The sequence below is a fragment of the Channa argus genome, chromosome 3 (assembly GCF_033026475.1).
Source record: "Channa argus isolate prfri chromosome 3, Channa argus male v1.0, whole genome shotgun sequence".
Classification (NCBI taxonomy): domain Eukaryota; kingdom Metazoa; phylum Chordata; class Actinopteri; order Anabantiformes; family Channidae; genus Channa; species Channa argus.
Genome location: NC_090199.1, coordinates 5,694,295 through 5,710,655, shown reverse-complemented (window position 1 = coordinate 5,710,655; position 16,361 = coordinate 5,694,295). Strand labels below are relative to the sequence as shown.

Sequence of the window (16,361 nt, the reverse complement as noted above, 5' to 3'; positions counted from 1 at the left end):
TATCAGTGTTTGTGAGATCGTGGGCCAGTCCGATGGGGGATTGTCTGTGCTGAGGACCTTCAGGCTACTGAGGGTGCTAAAGCTGGTAAGGTTCATGCCAGCCCTGAGGAGGCAGCTGGTGGTCCTCATGAAGACCATGGACAACGTGGCCACGTTCTGCATGCTGCTCATGCTTTTCATCTTTATCTTCAGGTAGGGTGAATCCAATCTGTTTTGTGAGCCTCCCTCTGATGTAGTACTTTATATCATGGATTGCATAAAAGTCTGTCCTTGCATCTGACCAAAAGGTTCCATGCCTTGATTCAATTGTCCAATTGTCCAATGTAGCAGTTGGGAAAGGTTTTTGAAAGTTCTGTGCACCTGCTAGGCCGTGCCATTGAAGCTCAGATGGTCACAGTAATTATGAACCCAGGGTCCAAAATAACAAGCAGACACATGAAGATACGATTAGGTTTTAACAAGCAGATACTTGAAAAACTGCAGCAACATAACAAGTACATACAGTATGTTTACAGACATTATAGCTCTCAAGGCCTAATACATCTTTCTGAGTGGATGATCGATGGTCTTGCTGTCCTTGTGTCTCTGCCTCTTAGCTTTGCTTCCCGCTGGAACCATTTTATACAATTTGGTTTTGTAAGGTAATGACTCAAAGTAAATGACTAAACAAGTCAAAAAGCAGTTTTAGTGTGTTTTCACACAACACATTCACACATGGTCAAGTACAAGCATTTATTTTGATGTTGTTTATACCAAGCTAGTATTGTCCATAGGAATCAGTGCTGTTAAGAGAACACATGGTTTACACTACTATGGATTCACTGGTATTCACTGTTTATAACGGTCAAACACTTGTTGGACAGCTTGCACTGAATTATTATCAACAATATACTGTGACAATTTCCAATGAAAACGATGCCATGAGAGCAGATGTTATCTATAAAAACGGTTTTAGGGTTCAGTTACGTAAAGACATTTAGATTCATCTTCATTATGCTAAACAAGATAGTGTTTAGTAGCAATAAGGTTACAAAAGCATGATAATACATGAAGATAGATACAAACGGCAGCGTTTATAAAATCCGACACAGTTGAGACAAATAAAAGCCAAACTGTCTGAAAACGAACTAAATACATTGGTTAGTTTGCAACAGGACTATTCATTTTCATTATGTTAACATAATCAGAGTCTTTGCTGTCTGTTGCAGTATCCTTGGGATGCACATCTTTGGCTGCAAGTTCAGTCTTAAGACAGAAACCGGTGACACAGTGCCAGACAGGAAGAACTTTGACTCCCTGCTTTGGGCCATTGTTACTGTTTTTCAGGTAATCGCCATATACCAACAGCCCATCATCTAATACAAAGGTTTTAAATAATGGCTGTTTGAGTCTTTTGCAATTCAGAATTTCATACATATTTGATGCATGTGTTATATTTGTACCAATATGTGATGTGCACTGCCCTGAAAAAAGTATAACTTTTCCATTTCATTTTGTCATGTTACCACCACAAACATAAATGTATTTTACAGACCAACACAAAGTGCTACATAATTGTGAAGTGAAAGGAAAAAGATAAATGTCTGAAAAGTGTGGCCTGCATTTGTATTCAGCCCCCTCTACTCTGATACCACTAACTAAAATCCTGTGGAACCAAGTCACCTAATTAGTAAATAGAGTCCATCTGTGTGTTTTCTAATCTGTATAAATACAGCTGTTCTGTGAAGCCCTCAGAGGTTTGTTGGAGAACATTAGTGAAACAGCAGCATCATGAAGTCCAAGGAACACACCAGGCAGGTCAGAATATAAAAAAAATATCCCAAGCTTGGAACATCTCACGGAGCAATGTACAATCCATCATCCGAAAAATGGAAAGAGTATCAGAATTCAGAGCAGCAGCCAAGTGAGCCATGGTAACTCTGGAGGAGCTGCAGAGATCCACAGCTCAGATGGGAGAATCTGTTCACAGGACAACTATTAGTCGTGCCCCCCACGAATCTGGCCTTTAAAGCCATTATTGAAAGAAAGACATAAGAAGTCTTGTTTGCAGTTTGTGACAAGCTATGTAGGAGATGCAGCAAACAAAAAAGTCCTATGGACAGAAGAGACGGAAATTGAACATTTTGGCCTAAATGCAAAACGTAATGTGTGACAGAAACCTGACACTGCACATCACCCTGAACACACCATCCCCACCGTGAACATGGTGGTGGCAGCATCTTGTTGTGGGGATGCTTTTCTTCAGCAGGGGGACAGAGAAGCTGGTCAGAGTTGGTGGGAAGATGGATGGAGCCAAATACAGGTCAATCTTAGAAGAAAACCTGTCTGCAAAAGACTTAGACTGGGGAGGAGGTTCACCTTGCAGCAGGACAAGGACCCTAAACATACAGCCAGAGCTACAATGGAACGGTTTAGTTCAAAGCATATTCATGTATTAACATGACCCAGTTGAAGTCCAGACCTGAATCCAATTGAGAACCTGTGGCGAGACTTGATCACTTTTGTTCACCGACGCTCTCCATCCAATCTGACTGAGCCTGAGCTATTTTACAAAGAAGAATGGGCAAAGGTTTCATTCTCCAGATGTGCAAAGCTGGTAGCGACATACTCCAAAAGACTTGACTCAGGGGGAGCTGAATACTAATACATGTCACACTTTTTAGATATTTGTTTGTAAAAAAAAAATTAAAAAACTTTTATATTATTTCTTTCACTTTACAATTATGTATCACATTGTGTTGGTCTATCACATAAAATCCCAATCAAATACATTTACATAACGTGACACAATGTGTAAGAGGTATGAACACTTTTGCAAGCCACTGTATAAGTTGTTTAAGTGGTCAAACCTTCTATGTTTGTGTGTCTATCTGTGTATTTCCTTTAGATTTTGACCCAGGAAGACTGGAACGCGGTTTTGTACAATGGCATGGCAGCCACTTCACCGCTGGCCGCTCTTTACTTCGTGGCCCTTATGACCTTTGGGAACTATGTCCTCTTCAACCTGCTGGTGGCCATCTTGGTTGAAGGATTTCAGGCAGAGGTACGCAAACTAATTTTCAGACAGTGCCGAGCGTGTTCCTAATTTAAACAGATGACTGCATTTGAATGTATTTATTGGTGATTGAAGAACCTCTCTAACAGCAACCAGAAAACTCCAGCAAACTAACAAGCTACTGTCTGACAATTGTTTGAATTTACTCCTAACAAGTGCCAAATTTCTAATGTTTTGAAAATGATTTTCCAACACGTAACAGCTGTATTGTGTCATACAACTTTTACAGCGACTTGCGATTCACGTAAACTTTGACAGTTCTTTATTTAACCTGTCGTCTTCTTTTCCTTCTATTCTCTGCACCACTTTACAGCTGAAATAGTCCACACAGCACTGGTGGACTGGGTCCTTCCTGTCCCAGCTGTATCTCTCATGCTCATATATCCATTGTGCGACCATTTGCAATTTTTGTTCCCATAACTTCACATTCTGTTTAATTTTTCTCAAATATTAAATATACTCTTAATAGTAGTAAAAGCATTTCACTTTATTGACTCCTGGGCCCCTAGACCTGGGCCCCGTGGTTCCATTCAGTAATCCAGTCATGTGTGAACATACTTAAAACCTGCAGTGAAGCCAACCAATTCTCTCTAGGATGCAAGATATGTCTATATTACAATTATTGTATTTATTAGAGGCTCTAACAGCAGTCAAACCATAATCATAGTCTATTAAACATATTAATTTCTCAAGCCATCCATCTCAGTGGGAAACACTAGCAAATAATGCTGTCAATCTGTCATCAACTGTCAAACTCACAGACATATTACTGGAAAATTGTAGTGCAGTTGAGTATTTATACACAGATCAAAACATTACCATATTTCTGGTGTGTAGCTGTAGCACTATCTGTGAGTTGGAGAGAAAACGCTGAGAAATCACAAGGCTGGTGATTGATCTTTTGAAAAAGCCGAAACAAAACACCAGCCATCAGCCATCTTTCACTCTGTCTTTGGATCTGTCTTCACTCAAGATTTTCCAATGGAGACGAAAACCATGGGTCTTAACCAAAACTGAGTGGCTACTGGGTCAGAACCTTGAGGGGGTTTTCTGATTTAGTAATAGGAGACAACACAGATCTGAACCACCATCAAAAGTCTCGAGTGTTGAACAGATATAACACCAAGGGTTGAAAAATCAGTTACAGTTCCCTGTAAGAGGCGTCTATACTTTGACCATACTTTGTTTTTTGTCTCTTTGGCCCCAGGGTGATGCAAACTGTTCCTATTCTGACGATGACCGCTCCTTGTCCAACTTCGACGAGAGCGAGAAACACGACTCCATAAAGTTGTCGGGTGAGTGGGCATATTTCTTTCCAGAACTTAGAATTGCATTCACCGGTATGTTAGTCACATGTTGCTTAAACAAAGTTCCAACTTTTCATAAAGGTGATTGTCTTCTGTTTTGGCTGAAGTGTTGGATCCTTCTTATGGTTTGTGCCGCTATGTCATGTGGAGGAGCAGGTTGACGAAGACTGAAAAAAAGAGAGGACATCACCAGAACTCAAAAACCCCTTAGCTGATGTCATCGGGAGGATTTGTTTTACCAAAAACCATATAATATGTAACCAAATAATTGAATATGGGGAAGGATTCCCTTCTTATACACGGCAAAATAATGCACCATGTTAACTTCATAACTTTATACCCATGGTTTTTCCTTATGGGATTTTCATCCTTGATCCATATTTATTACATTTTTTTTAATGTCTTATAGTACAAATACTATTTTGCTGTTACAGTGTTATGTTAAAACATGAGTAGTGGAGAAAGGAAATTGGAAAAAGGCTTCGGTGACCTGAACAGATCACTAACAACTGGGAGCATTGCATTGTAAGCAGAAAGTAAAAAAACAAAACAAACATTTTTTTTCCTATCAAGCTACATGTGGATTTACATGAGCACACACACTCTTGACTAAATGACTCAAAGTGCATTTAGTTCAGTTTAACAGCTTCCCCTAACATTACACATCATGCCAGTCTACCATAATAATCCAAAATACACTATGCTGCAGGTGTGGTTTTGGCTTCCAGGCCACAAAACAAAAGGCTTCCACAAACACATTGTGATTTCTGATTTCCTTTAGAAACACAAATAAGGAGACATGATTTTGATTTAGTCTTAAAAGCAACCTTGCAAAGTACGGACCAATGAGGCTTTTTAGAAGAAGACTCTTTATGTCCTCAACCTAAAAATCCAAAAGTCAAACAGAACTATGTGTCAAATTCTTAGAAACTTGCAAAAAGTGGAAGAATAGCGAGCAGTGTTGAAATATGAATGAGCTCTATCTTTTATCGAGAGCTTACAATGAACCTGTTCCAGCCAGCCAGCCATACGGTACGGCCTTCCCCAACAGACCCGGCAAACTGCACAGATCAGAGAGGATTAAACATTAGTTCGGAGACTTCTATACAGTAAGAGTGGGCTGCTACTGCTGCAGAGGAGATGGGATCTTTGCAGTGCAGTGTAAGCAAAAGATGAAGCCCTGCAGTCTGGTCTTCGCAGAGGGAACGACAACAAGGGGTTTTACTGTCTGAGCACAGAAGTATTAACTTTGGTTGTTTGGCTGTAGATTTTTAATGTAGGTGGTTTAGAGTTTATATTTTCTCCCCCCATCCAAAATCCAATGTTGTGCCTCTCTTTATCAAGTTTTTTTTCTTTCACTCTGTAAATACACTTAAAAGACACCTTCGGTGATATTGAACTTGCTTCTTTTGGGTCTGGTTTTAGTACTACATGTAAATGAAGGCCATTAAAGTTCTCTCTCACCACCCTACATCAAAATATCTCTTAACTTCTAGCTGAAAAATGCCTCCAGTTGACATCAATTGGATGAAGCTTCAGTCCAGATTACGTCATCTTGTTGTTCACACTGTGGAGGTTGTAATCATGGTCAAGTTGCTTTTCCAGAGCTCCCCCAGATGACATCATCCGAACTCCTAATGATGAAAAACTCTGAGTGATGTCATCCGGGGGACTTTTCCAGCTAAAAGCAGAGAAATATTTTAATACAGGGAAGTTTAAAAGCATTAACATTTGCATTTACACCATAAACTAAAGCCATAGAAAGCAAATTAAAAATGAGAAAAGTTGCCCTTTAAGGGTTATTGTTTGCCATGACAACTGTTTGCAATCATCAGCATATGTTATTCTGAAGAATAATTGGCAAAACACTGTTAAACTTACAACCACGCAAATGATGATCTTAAGCTCTGTGGTTTCAAAATTCTTTTACACTTTCTCCAGACTTCTATAAGCTTGACATTTTCCTTGGGTCCTCAATTTAAAAATGTCTTACTGTGTTACTGCGGCAATGTACTCTCCACCTACATCTATAACCCACAACAGATTGTAGCCTTTTACCTGCAGGTTGTCAAATGTCATTCTGAAAGAAAGAGGAAATGTAAGACGAGACGGCCTGACAGAAGATTTTTGAGTATAAATAAAATGCAGTCTCCAACAGAAAACTAAAATACCGTGAACTGTACATTAACAATTTCCACCTATGTGAAAGCAGCTAAGAAATGCAGTCTTATTTTTTCAAATGGATTCTGCAACACAACGAGTCTCATAAGGTGTCTCTTTATTTGCCCCAAATTCACGCAGACCCGAGGATCTGCACCCTGACGCCTAATGGCCACCTGGAGCTGGATGCTCTTCCAGGACCCAGGGGATCTTACTCTTCAGAGAGGCGGAGCTTCACCATCGAGTCCAGAAAGAGCAGTGTGATGAGCCTGGGCAAGAGCAGCCTAGAGAGACGCTCTCTGTCCCTGGTACTCATTCAGACACTTATCCACCTTCAGCCACACATATGGCTCATTCAGATCAGTCAACATTTAGACTGTGAGACACTGTAAAAAGACCATAATGATGTCAGCTTATTCTCTACAAATCACATGAGTACTTTGCAAAACTGCCAACCACTTTCCATCTGCTTGTCATCTCTAAATAAACCATACTGAGCATTGTCAATAGTTTAATAGGTTTCTAATCTTATCCCGAAAGCCTTAGTTTAAATACACGTAAGTGTATGAAATGAAATGAAATGTTTTTGTAGATCGGTACGACAGTAAACATAAAAAAAGTTTAGTCCTTTAAAACCCTATGAAAGCTTTATTTGCGTTACATTTATGGGGTGTTATGAGAAACCAGGAGATATGCACAGCTGGAGACACACACAGAAACAGACTGTCAGGTTGCTTAATGCATATCAAACCTTTTTTTAATTATTATTTTTTTATTAATAAACCAGCCTACTTCTGAATCTGACTAGACACTCAGACAGGCATGGACATCACAAGTTGAAAACTAAGTCCGTAAAGAGGTTGGCGACAGGTATCCAGGGGGACATTGGAGAAATTAATTCAACATGCATTTCGAAAACAGTAAACTGAATATAAACTGCAGAGAGACAAAAAGCACATACAGATTTCGTAATAACTATTATAACAGTACTGCTATTATAATATAACACAAAGGTTCACTTCTTAGTCCAGCGTGGAGTAGAAGTACGTTTACATGCAGTATAGGTACTGCATGTAATGTAGATTCTAGAATACACAAACACAGTGGGAATGCCCCCACCCTGCGATTACTGAAGCACAACCTTGGAAGAGAGAAACTGAAACAATTCCACAAGGTTTGGCTCAGCATCCAGTTGCCATGGCAACTTCTATTAATTGACTGTTCCTATCGTCTCTGTATCCGCGGAGAAATGGAAAGGACAAGAATGACAGGACGAGATGCAGAGGAGAGAATAGAACACAGAGATGCTGATGGAGAGAGACAGGAAAGGCGATGCAGGTGTGGGATGATGGAGGGCAGTGAAATCCACAGAGATGATAAGCTGTAGTTTAGCAACACGTTTGCTTCACGGGTTAGAATGTCAAACACAGTGGGTGTGGGAGACCCACTTCACTGTGAAGTCTCGTCCTCTTCTTGCAGAACACTCCGTGCTTATTGATATCAGAAGGCACCCACCAGTTACATCACCCGGAGCGAAACTACTCGAATATTAAGCAAGACAGTTGTTTATGAAGAACTTTATGATTTTTACTGACATTTCGCTGCACGTTGTTGCGGCAGCAGCACTGATGGTGTCGGGTCCTGTAAGCTGAAACCACACTTTGAACCTTGAGTTTTTTTCCATCTGCTTGCCGGTGGTTTGCATCCTTACCAGATTGGTTTGACTCAGGTGGGACGATGCATTGCTGTATTGTGTTGCAGTATAATGGCTCCGCTTATTTTTAGGGTGGACTTTGTAATTTAAAGATTGAACACAGTTAAGGGTTTTCGGTATTAAGTACATGTGATGTTTACTGACTGAAAAAGATGCATATTCAGTAACACACACGTTTTGTGTAAGAGTAAATCCACAATGTACAGGACATGCATTGATTGTTCTTGAATAACATCCAGTCCTTTGTGAAATGAGGTGTAATTTCATATTTAGTATGCAGTTTCTATAGAGACAGATGCATCATTTTCTCTGGTATAGGGCACTAGTTCAGGCTTTGACTGGCGAAATGTATGTTTCCACCACATTTAGGTCTAATTACAGTAGGTGTATCGTGCTGAGAGGATTAGTGTTGCGGAAAGGGTTGACACTCTAGCAAACTGCAATCTTAGTCTTAAAATACCGGTTTATATTTGCTGTGTTTACCTTTTCCCACGCTTCCATTTAGTTCTGATGACCCTCAGTATTGGAACTGCTCATTTTCTACTGTGCCCTGCTCACAGATTCTTTGGCTAGTAGGTTTTTGCTTTTATTGTGGGCACTGCGCTACAATACAAGTAGGTTCAGGTATTAAAATGAAATCTACTCACTGTTTGTCTTTTTATTTAAAGACACGCAGTGGTTGTGGAGAATAAAACGGAGATTTTTATCAACACTGTATTTGCGGTGACCTTTAAAGTTTTACTCAAGAACAAAAAAGTATATCTACGCAATGTAAATGTGCGAATTTGCTCCAACTTGGGTGGCCTGTACAAAGACAGAGTGGCATACATAAAAAACATTGTTGTGACATTGGGCTTGTGTATTGTGTCTCTAGCCGCGCAACACTGCTTTGATCGGGCCTTTGATACATGTCATACAAGTGCAGTGTTTGACTGATTACTCTGAACACGTTTTGTGTCTTTTGTAGCGCCACGGTCGCAGTTCCAACTACCACAACTGGGGCCGACCTTTGCAGTCTGCATGGAGTCGCAGGTAGGCAAATCCAGCTCTATTGCCTTGATAAATTCTTATTACCTGTATTAGGCCTTAGTTTCATTAACTTCACTTCATACAGGAGGTAAAAATTGCATAATCCATGGATAAGGTAAAACCACCCCACATCAAAAGTGTTACTAACCTAGACACTAGAATGGCTGCTGCTTTGTCTTACGAAGACACCAAAGTGGAAGCTGTTGTATTACACTATTATCTGTTGCTAGACACAAGACAACCACAAGAAATGAGAAAGGCCGGGGCAGAAAGGTAAGACACATGGTTCATTTCCAGTGTGGAAAAAAACAACAAAAAAAAACAACTTAACACAAGAGTGGGGGAGGACGGGACCAGGGGGTTGTGCCAACTCAAAGAAATGAATAAAACAAAACAGAGCTTATCTGCTATTACCTACAGCATGAGGGAGGAAACAAAAACTCAAACCAAAAGCCTGGCTGTCTAGGCTACAATCAGCTTCCATGTAAAACGTACCAGGAGGCGCCAACCTCTTAACCCAGGTGCTGTAACAAGGTCTTTTCTATATGTTGCAATTGTAAAGGGTAACTAACCTACATCCAGCCTCCCACCATATCATAATAATAAAAAAAAAAAAACTACAGAGCAAAACATGGCCCAGGCAAGAAGTGCAGAACCACAAAAAGAAAGGGGGCAAAGAAGCTGCCCTCTTTTGTACAGCAGAATAGAAGCAGGGCAGCTCATGGGTCTGGACCCATTAGGTTCAACTATGCCAATCAGTAAAGCCTCAGCACCTAGAAAGAGGACAAAAGAGAAGGAAAAACCAAGAGACAGAAAACCCACAGTGCCACCAACCCTGGCAGGTAACAGTTAGGGTAAGAAAAAACTCACGGTTTGCCTTAAAAGTCGCTGCTTCCTTACCGTCACATGATGTCCACAACAAGACAACAGTAATAGCAGTCGTTTAACACTGGACTCAAACTCCGGTCACTTGTCCACATTTCTCCTTGCTCCTTGGGTATCTAAAAAAATAGGTGAAGGTGTTATATTTACTATAGCCACTAGTCGTCGCCAACGGGTAGTATGTATCTTTTGGTGGTTTTTGGCTGCTGGTCACCCTACCGGATTTTACAGGAGGGCATTTTTGTTATGGGTGTCCAGTTAAACTGTCCACTGACTAATAATTCTAATAACCAATCAGAATTCCAAAATTTGTTCCAAAATAGTGTTGATTATCTCTTTGACTTAGTGATGGCTTACCTACCTTAATGAATATGGTTTTTATCTGTACGTCCCTGCAGGTCTAGCTGGAACAGCTTGGGCCGAAAGAGCTATGGATTTGGTGGGGCTCCTCTGGTGGGTGGGAGTCTCCGTGTGCACAGCACCCGATCACCCAACTCCTACATCTATGCCGCCGAGCAGGAGTCGCTTCTCTCCCACCCAGCCCACTCCCATCATCCTCTACCACCCAATCATCCACATCCACGCCAACTATTTCTCTCCAGGCACTTTGCTGCGAGGAGGGATCGACGGGCTCTCTCCCTGGAGCTCCCAGAGCTGCTTCGGCCTGGTGGGCAGTCCCCAGGCTTGCCTGTTGTCCACCCGGATCCTGGGAGGAGGAATGGCTCTGGTGCCGGGGGATCCATTACTGGAGGATCTGGGGTTGGTAGTGGTTTCGGAGTGGACCACCGGGACTGTAATGGCAAGGCACCAGGGCCCCACACCAAGCTCATTACTGAGGTTTTCCCTCAAGTCAATGCACGCAAGGACAGAGCAGACCTCGAAGAAGAAACAGACTATGTGAGTGACCAAGATCGACATTAGTTGATACTTCCTCCTTTGTTTACCGGCCCTTTCTTCTCATTATCTTTACATCCTCTCTCTGCCAGAGTCTGTGCTTCCGTGTCCAGAAGATGATGGAGGTGTACAAGCCGGACTGGTGTGAAAGCAGAGAGGAGTGGTCTGTCTACCTCTTCTCTCCTCAGAACAAGTGAGAGGATGACTACCTATTTGCCCTTTATGACATTTTTTTAAATTTTTTTTGCATATTACAATACTATAACAAATGAAAAAGAATCAGGGTTTTTCAAAGTGCCTTTGTCTTGAGCCTTGTAGGTGTAAATTACGGGTTCTTCAAATGTGTTATAGATGTACACTAATCAGGCTATAGTAACATCCAAATGTCTAATGACATTTGTGGGATTGTTTGTCATTGTTGCCATGCAAGGGGGCATCGTGGCTCATTGGTAAAGCATTGGTTTGGGATGCAAAAGGCCGTGGGTTCGAATGTGGACCCACCCAGCTGCCAAGGGCAACCTTGGTGCAGGTCCCGAGCCCAGATAGGGTTACGGCAGTCCCCTGAAGGGACAAGCTGAAAGCCGTGGATCTTTTTTCTTGTCATTGTTGCCCTGCCACTGTAGACAATCACTACAATAAAGTGATACATAAAAGTCACTGGGGAAAAAAAGCATGTCTTTGAATGTGCCAGGACTTTTTTTTGTGTTTCCAAAAAAGCCTTTTGTTCAGCACAAAAGTGCAGACAAGCAAAGTGTGGAAAGATGACTCAACATGTCAGACCAATGGCCCTGAAAACAAATGTTAGCAAACATTACCAGCTCTGTCTCGATAATGTGGAAGAACAGGGCGAGCGAGCTGTGTAGTCGAACCATTTGTCTGTTCACACAGAGAAAACGGCTGTCTCAGTTTTACAAATGGTTAGTCACAGCAATGTTAATGCGAGTTCCAGACAATATCATCGACTGTGGCTTCCAAGTTCCATGTGTGTGTCCATGTGTGTTCAATTGTGTTTGTCTATGTTGTTATGTTTTACACAGGGCTTCAATTCATCGCCGGCAGAAATACCCCTTAAACCAGGATAAAAGAAAAATCCCTCATTCGTCCACTTGTTCACTGACTCAATTCCCTGCTTGTAGATCGCCACTTAAGGGAAGCCAGGCCTCAGGGCTGTGTTTTGGCATCCTGGCAGGTGCCATCTGTCAAGCAAACGCAGTGTGTGTGTTGGCGGTGTGTGTAGTAGCGTAAGGCCATAGCCGCAGTTGTGTGTTCGTGGAAGACTTTGCATATGTGCTTGTTTGAGAGAGTGGGCATAGTGTACTGTATATTCCCGTTGTTTGTGGAAGCATATGTGTGTGTGTGTGTGTGTGTGTGTGTGTGTGTGAGGGAGAGAGTGTGTTGGCTTTTAGAGTCGACCTAAGCAGAATTAAAGCAAAAAAAGCAGACAAACAAACAGAGAAACAAGCCAACACCAGAAGTTGTGTCTCAGCCGTGATAAGTGCCTACGCTAACGCACCCTCTGGTCACGATCGATATCAGGGGACTGGGTTGCCAGATTTGAATCAATCGATAAAGTGACAGAGTTGCCAGGCTTGGAGTAAAAGCAGTCAGATTAGCACATCGATTTCCTCTGGTGGAGTGCAGGTGCAGCAGTCGGTATATTCTTTTCCATTTATAGCTGGAAGATGAGATGAGATGAGATGTATGAGGGGCCCCAGTCAGGAGTGGCTTACTGCCAGAAAGGGCACAACTGAATTGAATATTCCACAAAAAAGAGAATTTTGAAGAACGGTGTCACGACTGGGAAAGGTCGCGCTTTGAGGTCTGGCTTCATATCTCGGACGATACCCAAATTCGTCATGACTGGATAAAAATTAGGCAAATTTACAAAGATGTCTACGCGCCACTCTTGGTTCTTTTAATCATTCTGGGTTTAGAATACATCCCAAACCATAAGACCCTGCATTAATGGAGAAGGACTGAAAAATATAAAGCTTTTTTTAATACAGATAATACAGATTTATACCAACTTTTGGACACTTCACAGACAACTTTCACCGTTTCTTTTTCTTTAACCCTAATCTATCTTCCCAATCCACCTCTACCCTTTTGTCAGGTTCAGGTTGCTCTGCCAGTCCATTATCGCCCATAAGCTCTTTGACTATGTGGTCCTGGTCTTTATCTTTCTCAACTGCATCACAGTGGCCCTGGAGCGACCAAAGATTTTGCAAGGCAGCCTGGTAAGAGCTTCTCTATATCACTGCAGTGCAGCATTTGACACAATCGACCGTTTGGACTGAAGCGGCTCTGGATTGGTTCTCTTTTAATTTAGTCAACAGGAAGCCAGTTTTGATTGTTAGTTAACCTCAGAGATTTTAAACGTGAATTACTACTAATCAGTCAGTAATTCTATTTCATGAAAACAAGAACATTTTACAAATGATTTATCAACAAGACCTTGTTTAAGCGAATTACTGTTGCTTCAAAATCCCAGTTTGCTCCATTGCTAAGTGTTTGATTGATGATTTTTTTGGAATTCAAAACTGGATAGATGGCACTTTTGAGAGAAAGTGTTTCCTAATTAAACTTCCACAACTCTTTTAAATTCAACTTTTAATTTAATTTATTTGAATATCAATTTAATTGGAAGATACACTGACAAATGACGCTTACATAACAGCAAAGGACTTGAGATGGTTGTAATTTTGTCATGTATCTCTTCCTTATTTTAACTTGTGTTTCTTCTAACAGGAAAGACTGTTTCTTACCATTTCCAACTACGTCTTTACTGCCATCTTTGTTGCAGAGATGACTGTCAAGGTAAAACACTTTCCCCTCCTCACTTTTTCCTCTCTTCTATTGATCTATTCCACTTTAATTTCCTATGTGCATGTACTCTTTATAGTGATTTTCCTTTTCACTTCCTGCCCTGACCTGGTGCCTCAGATATCCACTCTCTCCATCTCAGTTCCTCTACTTATGTCTCCTCTACTTTATTTCGACCTTTCATCTTTCTCCTGTACATTATTTTTACATCTTTTCTTAACTTGATCTTTTTTATCTCTCCTTTCATCTCCACCTGTTATTCTCTTATCCCTGCCCCCTTTTCTCACCTTCGACGCTCGTTTCCTTTTTTCTTGACAACGCCGCAACTGGCAGGTTAATCAGTTGCATCTGTCCCATTAGCGATGGGCAGCTAGATAATGAAGTTAATTAGGAGGCCATCGCTCTTCAACTGCCCTTTTGCTTCCTTCTGGACTTCCTATCAATAAACACACACACACACATTCCCATACTCTTTTCAATCCATTAAAAAGAAGACATTGCCCTGAAGAAAAGACATCGTTAATTCTCAAAGCCGTTGTGTCTCCAAGCTTTTTTCTCACTGGGGGGGAGTAAGTCGCACGTGTGCAAGTGTCAAGTCATCACCTTCAAGTCTTGAGCGAGTCCCCTGTGGTGACAGTTAAGCAAGTCAAGTCGAGTCCCCGCTCAAAGTCGAGCAAGTCACAAGTCAAGTCCTATGAAAGTCGGGTTTAAACCAGTGTTGAAAGTCAGTTGTTTTAAGAGACACGTATTTTCTTACACTACACGAAAACATGGATATGTGGACATCTATGGCATCCAGATTAGGCAGAGTGACCAGCATCACTTCTACTGAAAGCTGAAAACAAATGTAGCTATAGTGGCTGCACATTCAACCTGTCACGTAATTAAAAATAACTATAGGTCACTTTTGCTTACAACTTTATTTTGCAATTTTCAATTTTCCTCTGACATTTTAGGTTGTAAGTTCTGCATCGTCCACTGCGCATTAAATACCTTAATCAAAGAAAAAAACCAAAACGTTGGTACAACTATGGATGATTTAGTCGCTACTGTTGAATTAATAAGGCAAATACAGTTTGAGTCCTTGTTGTCAAACTGTCTTTGTTTGGTTTGTGTTGATTTTCTTTTTTCAGACCACTGCTGACTTGTAATAACTTGATAACTTACATCCATGGAACAACACTGTACATCGCTACAGTGCTGTGGAGAGCTGAGATCATTTACAGGCCACATTTGAGGCCACAGTCATGGTTAAATTACTTTGGCCAGCCAATACGTTACTGTAGCTTATGTGTAGCTTTTGTGTGGGTATTGTAGTGTAGTTGGATGTTGGAATATCTCAATGCCGAGAAAAATATATCTGTGGTCTAAGTTAAGTCTCAACACGTGAATATGTGAGCATATGTGCATCTGGCCCCAGGTTAATCTAAGCTTGGCTAGTTATTTATCACATTCTCAATTCCCTCTGCTCAACACTCTCTTCTCCGTCCTTTTTTTTTCTTCCAAACGTTCACATTTCGCTTGGCTTTATTTCCTCTGGCCTACTAATTTGATTAATCTCACGTTGAGATCTGTATCTGTTCCTCATCATCAACTCTGCTCATTTGTAATTGAAACAGTCAAGCTCCAATGTTATCTCTCTCCTCACTGCTTCACCGGCACACTAATGCGGATCCAGACCTCTCATGCCACTGATTTTTCTTTTCTCAAAAAGCAATCACTGTACTGTAGCTCCAACCTCCCCTCACTGTTGAATCCCAGTTTTGCAGATTTGCATACCTTTTTATTTCTTTCCCCTTTTTTTAACATGAGGCCAGAACGAGAACATTTTCTTAGCTTTGGCATGTGTCTCCAAAACCCCAATGGGTTTTCTGACGGGGGCATGTAGAGAACATAGGCATAGCTACTTGCACACTAAGGCTTGTGCTGGCTTAGCTAGAATTCCCTGTTCTGAAGGTTTAGATTTAAAATTCAATAAAAACTAAAATTTCAATGACACTGAATTGTTTGCAAATTGGAAAAATCTAATTGCTGCATTTTTGCAAGCGGAATATTTGCCTATTGTTGCTTGAAGCTAGAAGCTGTTCAACATTCTGCGGTCACGTTTGTACGATTCCCCTCCTTATGATGGACAAGACATTTTACAAGACAATGTCTCTGTGTCTACAAAGTCACACAAATGTAGCAGAATGAACCCTGGCATTGTGTTAGCAAACCTTCTGACGCACCCTCATATCACAGATGCTGGCCATTGCACTTTCTGCTAATAACACTCTGGATGGTCTTTTTCAGCTTTGCTACAGAAAACCTGATGTCTGCTTTTCTTTCTGTCCATATAAAGTGCACTTGAGCCCAGAGAACTCATTAGCATTTCCATACACATCTGATGTATGACTTCCTCCTTGCGTAATAGTTTCAAATTGCCATTTGTCTCTAAGATTCTAGAAAAATTGGTGTCGCAGCAGTGGCTGGCTGTTTTGGAAACATATAACATTTT

General features: G+C 41.1%; 1 protein-coding gene across 1 annotated transcript in view; it reads left to right on the top strand.

Annotated features, from left to right (window-relative positions):
• LOC137124276 (voltage-dependent T-type calcium channel subunit alpha-1I-like) overlaps positions 1 to 16,361 on the top strand; it is a 179,138-nt gene that overhangs the window by 121,136 nt on the left and 41,641 nt on the right. Inside the window, exons 12-21 of the mRNA XM_067499102.1 lie at positions 7 to 192; positions 1,209 to 1,326; positions 2,888 to 3,043; positions 4,263 to 4,350; positions 6,664 to 6,830; positions 9,204 to 9,268; positions 10,546 to 11,044; positions 11,134 to 11,234; positions 13,155 to 13,278; positions 13,790 to 13,858. Of these exons, the coding sequence (XP_067355203.1) occupies positions 7 to 192; positions 1,209 to 1,326; positions 2,888 to 3,043; positions 4,263 to 4,350; positions 6,664 to 6,830; positions 9,204 to 9,268; positions 10,546 to 11,044; positions 11,134 to 11,234; positions 13,155 to 13,278; positions 13,790 to 13,858 (1,573 nt within the window). The remainder of the gene's footprint in view (positions 1 to 6; positions 193 to 1,208; positions 1,327 to 2,887; positions 3,044 to 4,262; positions 4,351 to 6,663; positions 6,831 to 9,203; positions 9,269 to 10,545; positions 11,045 to 11,133; positions 11,235 to 13,154; positions 13,279 to 13,789; positions 13,859 to 16,361) is intronic.